Source organism: Centrocercus urophasianus, unplaced genomic scaffold (assembly GCF_019232065.1).
Source record: "Centrocercus urophasianus isolate 14NV4802_14NV808 unplaced genomic scaffold, USGS_Curo_1.0 seq_15, whole genome shotgun sequence".
Classification (NCBI taxonomy): domain Eukaryota; kingdom Metazoa; phylum Chordata; class Aves; order Galliformes; family Phasianidae; genus Centrocercus; species Centrocercus urophasianus.
Genome location: NW_024884697.1, coordinates 31,232,412 through 31,254,581, shown reverse-complemented (window position 1 = coordinate 31,254,581; position 22,170 = coordinate 31,232,412). Strand labels below are relative to the sequence as shown.

The 22,170-nt window shown below is 36.2% G+C and overlaps 1 protein-coding gene across 3 annotated transcripts in view; it reads right to left on the bottom strand.

The window, feature by feature from the left end:
• The window catches only part of MON2 (MON2 homolog, regulator of endosome-to-Golgi trafficking), a 75,319-nt gene that overhangs the window by 12,050 nt on the left and 41,099 nt on the right, over positions 1-22,170 (bottom strand). For all 3 annotated transcript variants that reach the window (XM_042816413.1, XM_042816412.1, XM_042816414.1), the window contains 9 exons: positions 18,942-19,052; positions 17,997-18,172; positions 16,368-16,530; positions 15,663-15,956; positions 14,731-14,929; positions 13,038-13,666; positions 8,020-8,163; positions 7,068-7,196; positions 5,088-5,278 (listed from right to left, as the gene is read on the bottom strand). In XM_042816413.1, coding sequence (XP_042672347.1) covers positions 5,088-5,278; positions 7,068-7,196; positions 8,020-8,163; positions 13,038-13,666; positions 14,731-14,929; positions 15,663-15,956; positions 16,368-16,530; positions 17,997-18,172; positions 18,942-19,052 — 2,036 coding nt within the window. The remainder of the gene's footprint in view (positions 1-5,087; positions 5,279-7,067; positions 7,197-8,019; positions 8,164-13,037; positions 13,667-14,730; positions 14,930-15,662; positions 15,957-16,367; positions 16,531-17,996; positions 18,173-18,941; positions 19,053-22,170) is intronic.

The following is a 22,170-nucleotide window of genomic DNA, read 5'->3' as shown; positions in this document are numbered from 1 at the left end:
TTCTGTAACGTCTGATCTGCATGGAAGGTAAATTTATTATAGAAGAGATCGCTGCATTAACAACAAAAATCAGAGGTAAAGAACTGTAAAAAGTTTATATACTTCCATTTTGTTAAGTCCTCTCCTTTCCCCATAATTTTACGTTTTGTCTTTTTAAATAATACTTTAAGATCTTCAAATTGAGGAACAGCTGGGAAGTGTGACCATGTGAAAGGCACGGTTTGAAACATTTGAATTAAGATGGCGTCTGGTGCTTCAACTTGCTGTTGTTGTGTATGTTTGTATCTTACCATATTAGATGGTGCCTTATTTGCTCTGGAGAAGTACACAGGACAGTCACTACTGAAAAGGCAGGAAAATGATATGGCCAATCTGCCACAGTCCCCGCCTGATTTACTGCAGCATGGGCAGATGTAAGGAGAACAGTGCCCTGGGCTGAACAAAGAGCCAAGCTGTTCTGTAAGCTGAGGAATTGGTGAAGTACGGCAGCAGCAAGCAGACCAGCATCCTTTGGCTCATTTCCAAACTCTCTCCTCAAAACTCCCAGTTTTTTCTCCACCCCCATGTCTCCCCAAGAAACAGCAGACGCATGCGGTGAGTAGTTCTGAGCCAGGCATGTGCTCACTAGAAAGGCAGCTGCCAGATATATGACCATGGATCTGTGCCAGCCTTTTCCACATAGGGGTACTCATCCAGGCCTTTCTCCTCCATCCCACTTTGATTTTCAGGAATGGTTGGAGCCTTCTAAATCTCATTCAAATGTGGTTTGTTCAGCTAACAGCTTTTTTTCTTCCCACTGTTCCTGTATGATGCTGACTGAGTCAAATAGATTTTTACTAGGCAGGGTTCTTCTTTTTCCTCTCTTTTGGGTACTTAGCATGAGACACCTGGATCTGAATCTGCACATTCACTGCTAATTTTCAGTTTTGACAACTGTGACAGCATGTTCCTGTTTGAAAATAAAGATACTGCCCTGTCTCAAAGAGATTATATTGTATTTTTTATTGGTTCATGTGCTAGGCTGTCAGCAAATTCGGTGTTACGTGTCGAAGCAAAGAATAAAATATTAAGTAGCTGTTCATTCTATACATTCTCTAACATAAAATAGATAAGGATGCAAACCCTTTATATAGAAACCCTTTAAATAGAAATATGAACAATTACAATGCATTCATATGCAGGTCACGTTGAATTACGTGGAAAGTTTTCATTCTGACACTTCCTTGTTTATGAATGACTGACTTTCTGAGCTGAGGTTTACTTTAAAGAGGTTTTATGACCCTTCTGCTCAGTCATCTATATCTGACCTACCATGTAGGTCACAGATGATGCTATATTCTTGTTCATGCAGCAAATAACTCCCAGGTAAATAGATTTCTGTAAGATGCCCAAACAAAACATCTATAGGCAAAGGCTTTGCTTGTTTGATTCAGTACAGCCAAACTGTACGGGAAGGGTCATGAGCCAGTGCAGATAAGAGGGAGTGTAATGCACACTGTAGCTCTGTGCAGGATTTTCCAGGTAAAGAGCTCCCAGCTGCTGCCCAGTGTCTAGGGAGGTCTTTAAAACCTAACAACAAAGAGCTAACAGCCACAGAGAGTCCTGCTGTGCACAGCAGCACTCTGCTCTGAAGCATCTTTTTGGAAAGTATTGATTTAATTCCCTCATGTAAGCACAGACTTCTGCTCTAGTAAATTATATATACGCATGTTTGTTGAATTTTATTTTATATAATGGCTTGACATGCTTCCGTGAAAGCCTCTGGGAAAGAAGTATGATATTAAATAATAAACAGACCAGCCTCTTACTAGAAGACAATTTTGTATAAATTGAGTTATGTGAAATGTATTTTTAAATGTCGTTTTGATTTATAATAAAAATCAAGATTATCAAGCCTTCTCAGCTGCAGCTTGCTTAAAGAAACAAGAATAATAACAACAAAACCTAAACTAAAAACAAAAAAGCTGAAGCTTTTTGTTTGAAAGCTGTTAATTCTCTGTAGCAATAACATTTTCCTTTTCCATTTACCTGGGCTTTTCTGGCTGTATTTGAAATCTCTTGTGCAAAGCTCCAAAGGCCCTTTCTGCTGTCTTTGTACATTTCAAGCATCAGTGTGTATCTCATGTCATTCAGCTCCACAGCTAGTTTGCAAACCTATTCCTGCTTGAAAGAGCATGCAGAGGATGCTCACTGTTTTAAACACAGAGGTTCAGAGATCTTTTTTTTTTAAAGGGTTATTACCACACCACACCACCAACACCAACTCAATTTCACTGGTAGAAATAATATTAGGAGTTCTACAGATGTAATTGCTAGGACCACAGTGACTGGAAGAATTATGAGGTCAGAAAAAAAATGTTTAAAATGTTTGTTAGAAATTCAGAACACCAGTGAAATTGAAACAACTTCTTATGTCTACTCTAGGAAGATTTCTGGTTCCTCAGCCCAGTAGGGGCTTGGATGATATACACATAAAAATGAACAAAGGTAGAAGGAAAAATCAGCCAAATCAGCTACACGGTATTACTAACAGAACTGACTCTTTGTTCTCACTTAGAGGACAGTGAGGCCCTGGCACAGTCTGCCCAGAGAAGCTTTTGGTGCCCCACCCCTGCACGTGTTCAAGGCCAGGTTGGATGGGGCCACCTGAGCTGGTGGGTAGCAGCCCTATCCATGGTAGGGGATGGGAACAGGCTGGGCTTTAAAGTCCCTTCCAACTCAAGCTATTCTGTGATTCTATGATTCTGTGATGACAGTAAGGGATTTTCAAGGTTTACAGAGATGCAGACATTTCTTATTTGGAACCACCTCGGAAGTGGTGAGCTCTGAAGAACAAGGTTCTGAAGGGCATGCTCAGAAGGAAGATATTTACAGTTTTGACTGAAGTCTGGGAGAAGAAACAAACATAAAACATCTAGTGATAAAAATCCTGGAAAGAGTAATGATACTGGCCTTTAACAGCAGAAGACCAGATAACTAGGAAATTATCCTGCTGTTATCCACATGGTTCCATGAACCACCAGCTTCTTTTGAACTTTAAAGCTTCTAAGCGAGAGAACCAAAAAGTTTCATGCAACATCTGAGAAAAGCTTCAATTCTGATTAAAATGCTGGTCCCTTATATCCCTTTATATATGTAGCTTGTATATAAATGCACAGAATACACTCTGGTCTCTTAAGAGCGAAAGTCAAAGTTAAGAAAAGACAGAAAATTTTTGGGTATCATAAATATACACAGAAGTAATGCCTCCTTTACCTCCAGAGAATATTCTCCCAGGCATGACAGCTGGCAAAAGCTATTAATTAACTCCAACAGTTACTGTTTTTAGCAAGCAACATGTTAATATGGAATTTCTACAGTTAGAACAACTTTCAAGAAAAGTATAAATCAGTCGTTGTTAAGAAAAAGAAATTACACATTTGAGATGTATACAGAGATCTACACTGCAGAGCTCTGACAGTCTTACTTCCCTGGACTTGCGAATGGTTCATAGCCAAAACTGAACCGTGGCCAATCTGGATCAGTTAAAAACATGCAAAATTAATGTATTTCATCTTTTCCACAGATATTTAGGAATAATTAATTTACAGCAAGTAGTAAGAAGTTTCTTCAGGAATACACACAAGTGAAGATACATTATCCCACAGTAACCTGAAAAATCTTCATTATAATTTTCTAAACCTCACAATGGTATTGATTATAGCTGACTTGGACTGTTGGAATGGAATCTGGAATACTAACTGTAGCCAAAAACAAAACAAAAGAAGATACTGCAAAGATTATTATAAATTTAAGAAACAGTGAAGCAACAAAACAAAAACTGACAACTTAAGTGTCTTTGCTGCACTCCTGATAGCCTTTTTTGATTTTCTGGTCTTTCTATCTACTATCATTTCTTTCAAGTATATTCAAAGATGAAAGAAAAGATTTTCATACAATTACATTATAATCCTACTGGTGGAATTCCAAAGTCACTCATTATAAACATTTTTACTAACAGATATTCCTCTAACATTAAGTTTCATTGGTATCTCATTTTCGTCTGTTTTGGGCAAGCTGCTATTTATTCATCACTAGTAAATACAGCTGTGTTTGGTTGCTGACTCCTGTATGTTTGCAAAGTACGCACACACAAATATACACTGAATATTAGTATTAGGTACAGAAGAACCCTGCTGTTTTCTATTAAAAAGAAAGATTAATTTATGACTGAAATCAACATAAAAAAATCAGGGAATTAATTTTTTCATATTCCACATTGCCCTTTAATCTGTGACACAATTAGATATTCTCAGCTACTGCTGAAAGCTGTTTATCCACAAATGCTCACAAAAGATGAAAATTCCTTACCCCTTCTATGCAGTACTCTACAATACCTAACCTTACGGTAAAAGGTTTCCTTGCTGTTTGTAACCTTTGATAACCGTTGCTACACTGAAATGCATTTTTACCCACTGTAAAGGGGCAAAAACAATTCTTTGACCGTTTTCTGGAGACTTCCCAATGATATGTTCCTTCTTGTTCAACAAGCTTATAGGTCTAATTTCTGACCATTATCATTTTCCTTTTCTGATTTTTCTCAACACGCCCACGGCTACAGTGTCACTCTTAAAAGATTAAGCATATACATCTGTCAGTCTGTCTGCTAAACTTTTCACAAAGTACTATCAATATAGCTAGTTCTTTTCATCCTAAGTGGAAAAAAAACAATGCTGCAGTTCTGATCTAACTGAGTATATATCAGTAACTCTTTATCAGAACCCAATCCTTGGGAGTCCATATAGAATTTCTTGACCTCATCAGAAAGGCTATGTCTTGCATTCAGAGATCAGCTGAGCTTTTTCTTGCTTTGACATTTCACTTATTCAATGAACTTTTGTCTACTACTTACTGGAAGTATACTTTTTAAAACTAGATGAATTGGTTACCTCTTTTCCTTCATTCATTAGAGTCATCTTCAGATATCAAATAACTAAGAATAAGGCTGTTTTTATTGAACTCTATTGGTACAAACGACTACATTAGTGAATAAATTACTTATAAATATTTTTGAGTTTAAAAAAAAAAAAAAAGGAAATTGTGTTTACCTTTTAGTGAATAAAAAGTCTTCAAATGTATTGGCTAACTCTGGCCACATGCTGTCAAATTTTCCAGAAGATGCATGCTGCCTTGCAACTGGTAGTCCAATAGAAAGCACTTTGAGAAGAGAGGAAACAGCGAGCTTCCATGTGCTTTCAGAAGGACAGGAGTACTTCAGACTAAGAGGTATTCTCAGCGTCTGCAAAATGAAAGATCAAACTAAATGTACAGTTGCTCAGAGAAATCTAAGAGTAAGACTGATTTCTGCAGATCTCAGCAGACATTTAAATAGATGACAGTACACATCTCTACATTTTCTTTCTAAAATATGAAGACTATTTACCCTATATCAGCTGACTAAAGCACAGGTCTGTTAACACACAAAGTCAGAAACCAGATCTGATCCAATTACCAATTACACCATGAATCTACTCACTAATTCTCTTTATTACCATCCAGCTTTCTGGGAATCCTGGCAAATAGGCCTACCCAACATCCAACAGATCATATAAGTTTAGTTCTGAAGTTTAGTTCTATATCTAGGAAGTTCTCACAAGGGCTTCCAAAGTTTTAAAAAGAGAGAAAAAAAGCCATACTGAATTTAAACTTTTCCCAAAACATAGAAGTTGATCTTTGCATGTGACCACTGCAAGATATCTGGTGACTGTTGACTGTTAAACCACAGGAAGTTTAAAAGCAAAAAGAACTACTGAAATTCTAAAGAAAAAGGCTGCTACACAACTCAAATGTACAGCAGACAAAAACACTGCAAATTTGGGTAGAAAGAGATTCAGTAGCTATAAAAGAAACTCATTAACATGTTTAAACTAAGTTTATGTACTACATGCACTTTATTTACCACTTCTAGCATTGTTGGTCAACTGACAGTGAACTAACTAGGAGGTGATACCAAGTTATCTTGGATAACTAATTCTTTAATTTATATTTCAAATACGTATTACCTAAATTTGGGTATTACGTATGTGATACCTTCAGTAAAGTTTCTGATTTAAGGAAAACAAAGGGAGAACTCACTCTTAAGAGAGGGTTAATTGTAATAAATTTTGGCAGTGAGTTTGTAATCAGAGCTAGGATCTAACCCTGGAGATAAAAAAAAATATTTTCTTCTGATGCTTTTGCTCATGGAAGTGAAGTCTAATTCTAATATAAAACATGGGCTTCAGACAAATGAAGTGCTTTCACTTACTGAAGCACAGCACATTATTGTGAACCGTCAAAAAAGCAGCATTTTACACTAGTTTCACCTATCCGTTTACATCAGAAGTGGAAATCAATTGTAATAATTTTGAGATATAAACATTTAGTTCACAACAAATTCCAAATAATACCATGTAACTATTTTAAATACGTTAGTGTTTCTAAATTTCTGTATAGGAACAATCTGCATACAACTGGGTCATTACAAGCACGCTTAGGTCTGATATATTATTCACAAGACATTTACTACTACTTCCATTATTTGCCAAACTTATTTGCTAAAAACAAGGTCAAACAATTACGAGTTTGGCACTTTCACCTTGAAGGCGCATCTGTGCACCCATAACATTTTATAGCAGTATCAATGACACGTAAAGCCATTAAAAACAGACCAAAATAATGATTAAAGTGCACCTCCACAAAAATATGTGTGCCAGTTTTGTCTTCAGCCTTCTGTTGTATTTACTAAGAGGCCTGCTTTTCGGACTTTGGCACATAGTGCTTTCAAAGATTTCTGGGTTTAGCCCCCACACATTTGTTGATTTTCGTCTTAACTGAATTACTGATTATTATAACATGCAGCTAAAAAGTAATGCATACACCTTAAGCAATAGTGATTGCAGCACCACAAGAAATGACCTGCTGCTAATCTTCATAGACAATCAATTGTATTATTTACGGAAGCTTTAAGCTTCCCAGAAACCTGTTTATCTACAGTGTACTAAAATAAAACTCCATTAATTCAGAGCATAAGCTAGATAATCCTTTACCTTAATAATGTTCTGAAGAACTTTCTCATTTACAACAGCTTTATGGCAAGCTGTTTTTTGGTACAAGTCCACAACCACTTCCAACGATCTCTCAGCAAATGGTACATAATTCAGTGCTACCCATTCCGCCTAGGAAAAAGACAGTAAATTACTGAGCTGTATGTGTGAAAGTATTAGTTAAGGAACAGAAATCGAATGCTTTGCATTGAACTCTCAGTTTAATGCATGCAAGTTTTGGTAAGAATATGGTCCAAGCAACAAAACTGCAAATACAACGTGGTCCGACTATGAAAATGTACTCTACATTGAAGTAAAGTACATTTAAATTGAAGAAATGTTGCAGTCTAGGCAAGACAACTACATTAGGACAATCTTTAAGGAAATTTAACTCACCGGTGCAAAAAGTTGTATCTAGTGTGATTCCATTGTGTTGCAGGACAAATAGAATAAGAAGAATTAATACATAGATAACAGTTACCTCTTAGATTACACTGAATCAGATGCTCATGCTTAGTGAACAGCAGAGTACACAAATTTAAAATATATATATACTATTGAGTATGTCCTCTCTACAGCACATGCAGTGCAAAAATTTGCAGCTTAAAGGAATTTTTCCGTTCAGAAATATGGTGTTTTTCTATTTAATTTAGTGTCAAATATAGGAGCAGATATTTTAGATGAATTCACTGGACAAATTCAGACATATTCATTATGTCTGGTGTCCAGAGAATAATTTTTTGACATGGAGAAATACAAAACACATGAAGAAAAACAAACAGAATTCAAGGTAGCAAAAGAAGATAAAAGCATGTAAAAACTAATAAATTAACTTATTACACAACAGGCATAGCACAGTTTTTACAGATAGAATAAATGCATCCTGCTAAAGAATATCTGAAGCTGAATTGTGTTTAGCAGCCAAATGAAACGGGTGAGACTTGTAATAAATTACCTGATTATACTTTGCATTTGCAATGTGCTTTGTTTCCAGCTGTCCATACTGTGGAGGCTTGCATGAAAATTCTACAAAGGCCAACAGCTGATCAAAGATTGCAGGATACATTATCTGCATATTTTCTGAGCCCACACATATAGCCTATACCAAAAGGAAAAACAAAAGCTTAATATTTTTCTTGTGCTTCAGCACATAAAATTATGCCTCAGCACAACAAGCTCCTACATAAAAATCCCCAAGTCTGTCTCTTTGCTATATTGGCTGATTATAAGGACTACTGTTTTTTAGCTCACAAATGATTTTGCTACAGCACCATAATGCTAAAGTTCTAACAATACTACCAATATTAATTAACAGTTAATTAATCAATATTATTTAATAAATATGCAGAATTGTTATCACAGTACCATGCAGGAACTGAACTACACAAGAGTAACACTGTATAAAAGACAAAGTATAGTTCTAACAGCTTAAGAATATTAGGTTCTGTAATTTTATTAAAGTTGTAAGGATACTTGGCAACATATATGTAAGTAAACAAAGCTAATTGATTTTGTCTATCAAAAGGTATCTCTTCTTTACAAACTTTGCTTTGATATAACATATTTGTGGGTCATATAATTCCTGACTGTTGGTCCCAGCCACATCTTTTAAAAGATCTACTTTAAAGAGCATTTAAATCTCAGAAGTAATTCATACAAAGTTTCCGTAAGTAGTTAAAATTATGACTTACAGAAAGAAACATAAATAAAATCAGAATTATATCATTTTGGCATAGCTGAAACACACAGCCTTGTGTTAAAATTGGAAACACTTAGGAAGGGTGCCCTTCCAAGATGTCAGTGAAATATCATGTTGTCACAGTGTAATGATTTCCTGTTGCAATATAAATCCCAAGGAAAAGGCAGAGCATCTATTTTCAAAGCCAGATACAAAAATTCTATGAAGCTATTCCAATTATCTTCTGTCATTTTAAGACTTCCTCCCCACATCCCTCCTCCCAAAGCAAACAGCAAAGAAACAGTTTACTTATTGCTCCACAAAAAAACCTTGATCTTGTACTGTCAGTTTTCTCTGGGAAGGAATCAAATTCTCTTTCCATTAACTAAAGACCATTCACGACAAGTTGTGGCCAAACTAATTCAAGGAACCAACAGTTCAGAAGCTATGACTGCAACCTCCATGCTTGGGCAGCCTCATGAGCTACGACATTCAAGGGACTAGTGAATATCTCCAGTCCTCAGCTGAGAGAGGGAGTAAGCCAACACGGCCCGCAGGCATCACCATCTCCAGATCACCCTAAGGCCCAGGGCACCTTCATGCAGAGCTGCACCAGAGCACTCCATTAAATGGCTTTTCTCCTTTCCTCGGCTTCCTGCAACTTAGAAAACACATGCCCTAATGCCCCAAAAGCTTAACCAGCATTATAAATGTGGTAGAATACTGCTCCTTCTAAAAAGCTACACTCTTTCTCTGGTATTTGAATCCAAGACTATGCTGACCTCAGAAAAAGATAGTTTGATGCTTGATATTCCCCTGTGTGACAGAACACTATGAGTTTAATTGCTGATCTGACATACTCCACATACTGTAGAACAGTTTCAGCTGACGTGCTGCTGCACCAAAGTCCTTGCACTAAATTTTAATAGGTTAATGCAAGATTGTATATGTAAGAAATTATTTTGTATAACACTACTTGGATTAGAAAGAGAAAAAGAACATCCAGAAATCCCTATATAAGTCCCATGCAGAAGTAATTCCTGTACACATCTTCAATATTGTCACTACTGCCAGAAGACTTACATCTACAATGACAAAGTAACTTTGCTATTTCTTCTAGTTTGCTAGATTTTCATTATTGTTCTTACTGCTGATCTAGGATCAGTGCTTCTTAAGATGCCACTTTTTCTTGTACTGGTGAACAAAAGCAATAACTATTACTTATTTAAAGTTTGTGCATCAGTAGGTTCTTATCTTTGTATTTTATGAAACTTTTATAAACATTTTATTTTACAAATAGAAGCATTTTCTATTCAGTCTATTGATGAATTTTTCAGCTCTTAAAATTACCTGACACTAAAAAAAAGAAGAGGGTAGTAGGTCATTTGTCATTTTGTTTTTAAAAGTCACCTAACTAGGACTGATTTTCAAATAAATTTATATTTCTGACTGACAGCATATATCTTTTATCTAAGCAATTGAAAAATGCGAAAACAGCACAGCAAGCATGGAACCAAGGATGCTGAAAGTATCTTTAAGAGGTGCTTATAAAATAGAGTCATATTTACTGCACTGAGTGCACTTGTTTACATCCTTAAGTAAAGAGAGCTATAAATAAAAAAGTAATGGCTGGGCAACAATGAAGCACACACAAGCCCTAAAACAAACCACTTGGCTGATTGTTGTTTCCTGTAAAAATTGATATGGTACTTTACTTTTAGAAGTTTATGCTTTAAAATATCCTAGTACAAACCTTCAAATTTTTGAATAGTTCAAATTTATCAAACACCTCCCAGTGGAACTATTGTCAAGAAATTGTTATTTTTACAGCTCTCAGTGGCTAAGTCTCTACTAACTTTGTTGTAAATATAAACACAGCCTTAGGCACCACACCCACAGCTCAAGAGGTTTACATTCATACTGCCCACAGAGGCAGCATTCACAGTTATTTGATAATAACCAAGTATGAATCTGTGTTCTTTTGCTTGATGAGGCAGCTGGCACACCACAGAGCTTACCCAGAGAGAATACAGGTAGGCAGTGAGAGCAAGCAGAGAATTTAGGCTTGAGTACAATTTTTAACTGAGCTAATGTGGTGAAGCAGGCACTTAGACTACAGCAATGAATGACAAGAAAACAAGTTCTAACAATAAATAAAAAGCAAAGGAACAATGGGTCTAAAATAGACTCAACATATGGAAGTCTGAAACAGGAACTAAGCTTGCCTTCCATTCCTATTTTCATGCATTATAATGCCCTTTGCTAGTACAATCACATAATAAAATCTCTGTTAGACCAGTTAGGGACTCAGCTTTTAAAAAATACTTTTTTCATGCTATTCCAACTGCCAAGTTGTTCCAGAGATTTTTACAAAATCGTAACTGACCTAAATCCTTCTGTATTAACAAAGAACAAAACTTACTCCGATTCCATATTCAGGAGAGATTTTGTTTAAAAGAAGGTAGCAAATATTTACATATACCCCTTTAGCTACCACACGAGAGCCTGAGAGCACTCCTCAGTATTAATTCATTTCAACACAGGAAAAAGATACCATGGCATCCAGCAAACCTCTTGCACAGATGGCCTTTGCTGCACCTCCGCACTGGCAGACTGCCTTGTCATGTTAATTCCACTACTGGCAGGCTGCCTTGTCATGTTCATTCCACCACGTTATGCAGCTGGGAGAGAAGATCACGAGACTTCACAGAACTTATCCACCTCCAAATATATTTTAACTTAGTTTTTAATGACTGTTGTGCTGTTCTGTTAGTAATGTAACTATAGATGGGATGGGGTTTGCTGTATGATATTAGAGTGCCTAAGACTTCCTATTCAAGTCCTTATTTTCAAAAGCTTGTAGCTGCTATGTAACGTGTCTTTGTTTCCTTTGGGGATCTGGGCTAGAAAAAAGATTTGCTATTAAAAACTCATGTCAAAAATGCTGGAAGGTCTTTCTTTGGAAAGTTCTGCAAACATTTTGTAGCTAAGAACTTATGGATAAAGGAGACCAGCAAAGAAGCAAGAAAATCTGAGAAATGGAGGAATATATGGAATGATTAAATGGGGAAAATAAGACAGAAATGAAGAAATGAAAGACGTGAGAAAACACACAACTTCAGCAGGTCTGAGCTGCTGAATGGGACAATGAGTAAGCCTGCCTGACTGCTGATCACTAGGGTGAGAGTTCAACAAATACAACTGGTCTTCATGTTATTTACTCCTCCTACACAACACTGAGATTTGCCACCAACTTGTATTCTTAACATACAGCCAGGAATATTTTTAAATCCAAACCTAAATGTACAACTGCAAGATAATGATTTTGTCTTGCTTGCAGGGATTAAATAAGCAGGAGATAAGCCAATCTACACTAAGCTAAAAACAAAGTACTAAACCACTGCTTATTAGGTAGGCACCATGCATTCTATGAGCTGAATGAGACAGGATCTTGTCTGAGGATTTAAAAACAGGTATGTTCACACACTTAAGTAGTCATAACACGAAAGCCAAAAGGGAGCGAAGTCAGGTCACACGGACAGTTTTAATTCTGGCATTTCCCAAACAGCACGGCTTTTCTTCTTGAAGCAGCACTTAATCTAAATACATTATCTCATTCAGTATCAATGCTGCTTCTTTTGAATAAATACGCTTTGTGAATTAATAATCATCTCTGGAAAATGTTTTAAAAGTTCAGCATACTATTTTGCTGTTTTACTACCCTGTAAAAGACCACACTAATTTGCTATTCACAAATTTGTTCGCATCAGGGATTCTTTTTGAAGATGAGTTCGACAGTGTGAGTTTGTTATGTAAAGATACAGCAGTATTCTTAAACAACAGGTTAGTAAGAGGTCAGAAGGTGGTCTGCTTGACACATTTTCAGATGTTATGTTCTGCATGAACTCAAAGATCTCCTGATCATAATTCTCCTAGATTTTGTTTATAGCAGTACTTACAGGGCAACAGAAGAAATACTATTTGGTAGACTGCTTGGTAGACTCTCAGAACAGTACAATACTTAAATATTAGATAGACAAGAAAATGACTATAAAAACATCACCACGCTTAAGGTACTTCTGCAATCTGGCAAAAATGCATTTCATAACCATAATATCATTCCCCCAATGCAGAACATCTGAATTGCAACAGGAATGGAATTTTGTCTGTTCTAAGACAGTGCACTGTGCAAATGTAAGTAAAAAAATTAAGTTTAAGTCACCACACTAAAGCTCCAAGAATAATTGAGACAGTGTTGTTTCCTTTTCACTATACATTTGAAGTTCCATTATTACCTTTTGTAAAACATCTAAAGCTGTAAGCACTGCTTCCTGTAAACTTGTCAGAACTGCTTCAGTGTAAGATGGAAGGATGAAAGGGGAAGCATCAGAACTGATTGGAACTGAAACTGCACCATGCAAAATGATACCCAGCTTTTGGAGATCATCCATGCTGAAACCAGTTTTGATGTGTTGGTAAAGAGCTGGGAATATTTGAATTAAAGCTGTAAGAAAAGGCTGGCTGGGAATGAAAGTCAATTTATCACAAGTAATTGGAGGCTTTGTACTTTCTGAACCAATCCTGTACCAGCTGTTCCAAGCTGCCCACCAAAGATTCAGATCTTCAATCTCATCTGTTACTGCAGGTAGTTCAGCTCCACTGTATCTTCCCATTCTTTCTCCTATGGAGTCAGTTCTCATGAATGATCTCCCAAGACTAGTGGCAGTTGTTGCTCCTACCACCACAGGTACAGAAACATTAATAGCAGGTGGTGTGTCAGGCTTCTCTGAGTCTCGGGCTGGAGAAACTATTTGTAAGATTTCCTGGAAGCTTTTCAGAGCAGCCAAGGAAACTTCATTATTTTTGCTGAGTGCTGCTGATTGAATGTGATCAAGAAGAACATCCCAGGCCTGGGAGAAGTCTCCTGTTAAAAAAAGAGGAATATTAAAAAAAAAAATCAGCTTGGTATTGGTTTGCTATTTACCTGTCCAGTCATTAATCTCTGAAAGGCTGTTCATGTATTTGTTTCTGTAACACAGAGAGATTTCACAAGGTCATCTGATGGTTTCAATGCCTTTTAAAATAGGCCAGTTCAACTGTAGCCAAAGAAAATGAATGCAAAAGACAAACACACAAGTATAAAGAATGAATGATGAAATTGAATCCACGCATGTATGTTGTTCAATTCTATGTAATAATATTTCACAATAGCTTGGTAAATGATCTAATGTTTAATTTCTATATTGAGAAGAAACAGGGAAGCACCTAGCTTGAGAAAAATGAAGAAGATGAAAACAGGTACCAAGGAACTATAGAAGTGAAAAGGAAGACTTTAAAAAAAGAGAAAGAAGATTTTAAAAAAATAGGAAGAAGAGATGGACCCACTTCAGTTATGTGCAATTAGGAAAACAGTAAACTCAAAATTACATCTGTTTTCTAGGCAATAGTTAAAGAATGGAAAGAAGGTAGAGTGAGTGGAGAAAAACAATCACTTGAAACAGCAGGTATTCTCAACATCTTTTGAGTCCCATCTCTTTGTTAAAACATTCCCCTTCTTTTTTAATCCATATGCTTCACTGATTTTATGAGTTCTCTTTACATTGTAAGAGCATTGATAAACCTGACACATGGAAGCTGTGAAGAAGTTCTAGGTAGGCACTGTGCAATTTTAATAAGAAGGGGAAAAGTATGTTCTGAGAACCAAAAGAACACAAAAATTGTTATCAGGCTACTACAAGTTCAAGTTATTTGGCACTCAGAATTGTGATTATTGAAATTCAGTCTTAAGTACCATGGCATGGAAGATGAAGTTGTAAATGAAGTAAAATGTTTGGCTGTAAAGAATTAAAAACTCTGTAATTTTCATCATATGTGAGGTGAGACACAACCTAACACATCTCTGGGCAAAGATTTTTACTCAGCTCTAACTGAAGAACAAACTGAGAGTTCCTAGCTGTACCTTTCAGTAACTTTAAATCTATTTTTTACCTAAAGGCTGCAGTAAATATCTCCGGGTATTAAATATTCTTGCAACTCCAGCCAGTGTTAATACCCATGTTTCAGCCCACTGTTTCTCAGCTGTATCCCTTGAATGATGGATAAGGATGTTGCCTCCTCCTGATTCAATCTTCTCTTTGTCAGCTGTAGTAGAAGATTCTCGAACCCTATCCAGCAGGTGGAATAAAACCTGCAACATTCAGAAAAAGAAAAAAAAAAAAGCAACTTTTAAAACAACATAGTTGTATTCACTGTAAAACAAACAAACAAAAAAGTTTTCTGTTATTATGTATGTAATTGCATCACCTTGAGAATTCCCTTATTTAAAACAGTGTGTGCAAAAGCTAAGAGTAAGAATCAGCCTACTGATGCTTACTTAAGAAAGGTCTAAATAGCATGGTCAGAGCCACTGAGAATTGTGCCAATTTGGATCTAGAGATCTCAGATACCTCACAGCAGGCAACAGACTCCGCAATACCCCGATTTTTCCTAAAGGCACAGACAATATGACTGTCATTTTAGGATTAGGGCATCTGACTGATCCTTTTAGAAAAAAGAGCCAAACAGAGGGCAAAACAAAGCTCACTCTAATATTAGATCAATTCAATCATGTGACCCCCAAATGTCATCATGTTTTTGCAAAACAGGAGCAATCATTTGCCTGTTAAGGAAGGGAATGGCACTTTTATACAACGCCTGCATAAGAAAGAAAATATCAAGATACAAAAACTGCGTTTCATGAAAGGCTTTAAGGGCAAGAGAAAATAAAACAAAAAAATAATGATAATAAAATGAGGTCAGCCTTCTACCACCATTTGTTATCTTTCACAGAATCTTAATAAACTAGTTAAGCAATATTAAGAAAAACAGCAAGCAAATGTGAATGTGAATGAAATTCTAAAGTAGAAGCTCACGTGTCATACCTTCCATATCACTGTGTGCCATGTTGAATGTTGTAACAAAGTTCCATGAGCACCAATGGTGGAAAACAACGTCTGCCCAGCACTCTTTCTAACTGCAGGTCGGGGATCCACACAGAGTTCTCCAAGTTTAGCATATAAACACAACCAAAGACAGTCAAATGGTGGTGCGGGATGAAAAGGTCTATTCAGAACCACCCCCTTTTCTTCTGCCTGCTTCTGCAACACTGCTTCTTCTTTGTTAAGTTCCTTTTCAATTATTTCACCTCTTTGGAAAAAATAATCTGAAATATTCCACTAGAAAATAAACAAAATATTGTATTACACAATAAAATATTACAACATTCTTAATGATCATGAAATAAAACGTTTCTCATTCAGCACATAAATGCTACAAAGTGCAGAAAGTTGTTTCCTTGAGTCTTAGCTTATAAACCACAGTTACATTCTACAGACTAGAAAGGGAAACAATGTATTAACATTTGGAGACTGGTGAAAAAGCTCACAATCCACTACTACTTGTTTTACACTAAGTTTAAAATAAAGCTTATTCTATTTACATATGATTCCAAATGACAGCATGAGACACCAGCAAGAAATAAAAAAACAGGCTTTGGCTTTAACTTGTAGAATGGACTACAAATCATTTCCACTAATTAAAAAAATTAAGTCAGAAGCAGCATCTCTGTAGGTTAATGTGAAACTCACCAACAAACCAATTGAAGTTAAGCTAATATTTAGCTCTTGATTGTGAAGACCAAAGCTTCCTGCAACTTCAACAACTATCTGCAGACAAGTGCATGGCATTGTTGGAAGAAAGTCGGTCACAACCAACTGAAGACACTGGAATGCAGTCCGTATTAAGGACTCTCTTAAAAAAAAAACAAACAAAAAACAACACAAAATAAAAACAAAACACACTCACACTCTAATTTCAGATTTCCTCAAGAGCAAAGAAACTTTCTGAACAAAATACATCGGGAGATAGTATTATTTAAATACACATATTGATATTTATAAATCTTTGAAATGGATTGACATTTGAAATGGATGGCATTTGATTTTAAATGTTTTAAATAGACATTTTTTGAAATGCAACATTAAGTTGAAGCCTCAACTTAAAATAAGCAGGACAGATTAAATGTATTTTATTTAGTAAGAAAAATGTGCATAATGGTAGTTGTACACGTTTCAGTACTATATATTATATTAGACAAAATCTTTTGAAAATATCTGCTGTTAAATACATATTTAATAAATATTTAGCCTTCAGAATTAAATTATGAATACAAACAGATAAAATACAAATGTAATATGGAAAACATTTGTGAGGAGACCTGTGAGCAGGAATGTTATCCAGAAACAAAATCTTGTTGTGTGAGAGACAAAATGAAGGAATCAAAAAAAGAGCACTGCAGTGTAGATAATGCAAGACTACTACAGCTGCATTTAAATTTAGCTACTGGGCTTTTAAAATGCTTAATATTTAACACAGGAAAGAAAAAGCCAAATGTTTGTAGCACAAAAATTGAATGTCCTTCAGAATACATATTCCAGGGGGAAAAAAAAACAACCAACCAAACAGAACATAGATATGCTACCTACTTGTTTCAGAATCTCAGTTAAAAACACCATCTTTTTCCCTAATTAATTGAAAATGAATATCATAGGTGGGCCACTTCTATTGTATTGTAACAGCCAACATAAGATGGAAGCCACAGAAATGCACACAAACTTGTGTGTGGACAGTAACATTATAACTATTACCTCCACGTGATAAGATGCATCCTACAAACGGGTATCTATCCTACCATGTAAGTATTCATTCTTGCTATACTTATGGAAGAACTGTTCATACACTACTTTGCTCCGTGTTAATTACACAGTTCTAGAAATTGAAACACACACAAAACTGGAGCACCTCCCTCTACCACAAAATTCCAGAAGCATGCACTCTTCAAGGACTCTAGAGGAAAAGGAAAGGAAGCAGGAAATGAAAGCATGGTTATACAGCTCATTTTGAAGAGCTGCATTGATGGGTAAGTAATCTCTTCTTCTGTACTCAAATGCAAGGCCATTGCATTATCTCATGTTTGGAAAAAGGTTTCAAAGTCCTTCATGCAAGTGGAAACAGCGTGACAGTAAAATAAAAGTGTTCTAAAGGAAAAATTACCAAAATTACCGAAACTGTGCGTCTGCTGAGTAAAATTGCTCATAGGATAAAAATAGCACAAGTTATGCTACTATCAAAATGGTTATTAAGTAGGAAAATATAAGTAGAACTCTTTCTGCTACTGTCACTTTACATGATCTAAATATTTTATTTTTATCACTTACCCCTGATCACTTCTTATTGCTCCCATGACTCCAAGGACTAACGGCCAACCAGGTCCTAAGCTGTCACCCTGACTCTGTAAAATCTGTAGCACACACTCCAACTGCTTGATCCTGATATCAGGATGACTGATGTTTGACAGCTCCTTAAGTGGATTCAGTAGAAGTAGCTGCAGTCTCTAAAAGTAAACAGTAAATGTTAGCGTCCTTAATATGCTCTGATTCATAATTATTTTTACATATGGTAAGTGAACCATACAGTACCAATTCCTAAGAAGTTTTTAGAGCGATCCAAATTGCTGGAATTCAGTGTCAGACAGGCCCTTCCAAAAAAACCTTTTTATAAAGTATCTCACAGCAGGAAATCCGCATTTTCTTTTCTTTTTTTCTCCTGACATTTCTCCAGGTTCCTACAGCATATCCCTACTACAGCATGCTGGCACGGTTGCATAAAAGCTATCGTGCAACTTTATGCTCATCCAACAGATCTTAAAAATACTATTCACTGAACCCCAGTAAAAATATTAGAATATTTTACTAACAATTGATTGAATAGTTGTGATTCAGAAGGTAAGGCCATTTATTTCTTACATGCCACTACATCACATATTTACATACTGGAACATATAAAGCATTCTGGAATTATTTTGCACTCATGAAGGTGATCCACAATTTGTTCTAACAAACTCACATAATATTCAAGCCTCAGTACTCTTCATCATGCATTTGAAAAAGGAGAGGGTAGCTCATTAGAATGCACAAGGTGATTTTCAGTAGTTACAACTGAATGTTACAGCTGTAGGCTTTATAAACTCAATGGTAAAATTGCTTTATGAATGCCTCCTATTCAATGAACTGTAGAAAACTTCCTCTAGGGAAGATTCTGATTTCATGTTCATAATAAGTCCTAGAAAAGGAGGAAAGCAGTTTTTCATAAACTTACTTTACCTGATTCTGTGATAATGGAGGATCGTGGCTGAATGTCAGTCCTGCTTTAATAAGAGAGGTTAAAGCTTCTGCTCCCCATTCTCTCATTCTGGAGTTGGGATGCTGACAAACCTGAAAGCATAACAGTGCTTTGTTTGAAGGCACTTTTATTTAATCAAGATTTAAGCATATGTAATATATAAAAATTGAACATTTAAATTGTAGTGGACGTTTAGATAAAATATTCTAGTAAGTTTTTTTTTTTAGAACAATGCAACAGATCTCTAAATGTTAAAATCATGTTTAATACTAAGAACAAATAAAAATATTATCTTTCGGACAGACATACCTTCTGAGTAAGGAAGCAACAGGAAGCAGGGAAAGACACAGAAGGAAACAAATTGAAAAGCACAGTAATTCAAGTCAAAACATTCTTTAAAAATCAATATACTAGCTGCTATTTCAGATATTCATAGTTTAAAAATTACCAAACAAGTCTTCAATGACTGTCTGAAACTCTTGGGTTTAACTCAACCTTGAGCTACTATAAAATTCTAAATTTCATTTTTCACACACAGCCTAACATTCATAATCAAGCAAGGGAGCATGACACTGACTAACACAATATGTGTCTGCCCTTCTATGAACTCAAACACAGAAAGTAACTACATAATGAATGTAAAATAAACCTAAACATTACTATTTCAAAAACATGACAAAATGACAGTGATCATTCTTTCACTCTTAAGTTTCAAATGTCTTTCTTCCTCTTTGACTCCTAGTTACCTGAGCCTACTTGTTTTTTTAATTGCTTTTTTATAGGAAATTAAAAACACTATGCATAGACACACAGTAATTGTACTTGCAATCCTGTGTCTGTTAGCCTCAAATAAATAAGGCATTTACAGCCTCACTGACTTCAAAACAATTATTTCCATCCATGCTTCCTGCCTGAGCTTAGCTGGTATGAGAATCCAGTGTCTTTCAAAATCCAAGGCAAGATCATAAGGAAGGAAGATGGTTTAGATTGGTGTGGGTTGGAGGACTGTTTTGTTATTAGACACCAGCCAAACTGAAATGGAGAACAAAGCAGAAAAGCTAGCTTCATGTTAAAAAACACAGAACAGAAATAGCTCGTCTCCTAAATTAATTTATTTTTGTTACTTGACATAAAATGATAGAATTTGAACTACATCATGGTGCTCTGAATCTGATCAGATAATCAGTTTCAGAAATAGGGAAAGAATCCTTCCTTCAGGTTGTGTTTAACTGAATTTGCAGCTGGTGCTTTCTCTTTCCTCACTGTACCTCAAAGACATAGGTTTAAATGGAAATAATGCAGTACTTTAAAATCAATTGCATCTCCTGAAAAAATAGTGGCAAATATTCATGATGGATGATAGACTGAAACAGACTGCTTACGACAGGAAAACACGGACTCCCAAGGTGTGGATGGTGAACCTTATATTTCTCTTATCTTCCAAGACTTCCATGTCTACTTTAAGTCGTTAAACCTTTAAGTATCCATTTTTTTTTTCTCCTAGATGTAAGACTATTTGGAGATGATCTCCATAAACAAGATCAGAGATAGCCAATTCTTAATACTGTTTAAAATAATGCACTGGTTCAGAGGAAGCAGGAAAATGAGGAAGATAATCTCTCTGCTTGCACTGGGTTTATATGGCAAGGTATAGCGTGGGGGGCGGGAGTGGGAGGTGGGTAGGTGCTGCTGGAATGCCTTTTGTGAGAAGAGACCAGGAGCTGCTCTATGGTGGGAACTGCCAGTTCCAGCCAGCTTCAGAGGGGACCCACTGCTGACCAAAGCTGAGCTGGTCAGAGAGCTTGGTGGCACACTTCTGTGATAACGTATTTAAGAAAAGGTTGAAAGAAAAAAAAAAGAAAACAAAGGTGAAATGTTGTGCAGCAGCTATTAGAGTGTGTAGTGAGAAAACGTGAGAGAAACAACTCTGCAGATAGAAAAATCGAAGGAGTGCTCAACACACTGGAGAAGAGATTCCCCCTGCAGCCCAGGAGTACCTCAGCAGAGCAGATCTCCATGTGCAGCCCAGGAAGAAGCCCGTGCATGAAGATAAAGCCTGAAAGAAGCTACACCCCATTAAGAACCCCTACAGGAGCAGGATCACGGACAGATCTGTGGTCCATGGAAAGGAACCCACAAGTCCACACAGGAGCAGGTTGTCTGGCACAAACTGCAGCCCACTTTGGGCCCATTGTGGAGCAGTCTTGAGGAACTGCATCCCAAAGGAAGGATCCACTTTGGGGCTGTTCATGAAGGACTGTATCCTATGTGAGGGTTACCACACTGCAGCAAGGGAAGAGAGTGAGGAGGCAGGAGCAACAGAGAAAATGCAGTGGATGGACCACAACCCCCATTGTCCATTCTCTGCATTTCTGCGGGTGTGGAAGACACAGAAGAATCAGGAGTGAAGCTGAACTCAGGAAAAGAGAGAGGCTGTTCAGAAGGTGGTTGTAGTTTTATTTTCCTACTCTGTTATTTTACTCAGTTACTAATTGTCAATAATCTTCCCAAAGTCACCTGTTTAACCCATGACAGTAATCAGTGACCAATCTCTCTGTGCTTATCTTGATCCATGAGCTTTGTACAACTTACTTTCTCCTCCTATCTTGCTGAAAGATGGAATGAGTGAGCAATTAGGTGAGCACTTTGGAGCCAGCCAAGGTTAATCCACTACAGTCCTTTACTGTCTTTAAATATACCTCACTCTTCTACCTATTCCTGCAGAGGATTAAAACTTTACAAGTACACTCTGTAATCTGGTTTTAGTTTCAAATTCTAAATATAAGATCTTTTCCTTGACAAAAGCAATTTTTCATCTAGGAATTAAAATATTTACTTTACAAATGACACCTATTTTGCTATTTTTATAATGGTATTCTCATCAAGAAACAACTGAAAGTATTACTTCACATTTATTAAAAACAAACAAGAAAACTTTGTTGGTTTATCTAATGGCTTCAATCTATTCAGTAAATACATCTTAAAATCTCCCACATATTTGCACCACTTGACTCCAAAATGAAAACTCTTTGTGTTGCAGTAAATATAACGCATATATGGTGCACAAATATTGACAGCACCGTAAAGACAAAGTCAGTAAGAGCTATAAAATACTGAAATTTAAATATTTACATTAAAATTGCAATGCAAACTGCAAAAATATATAAAACAACACATTTAAACACACTTTAGATTTAAAAAAACCCCATA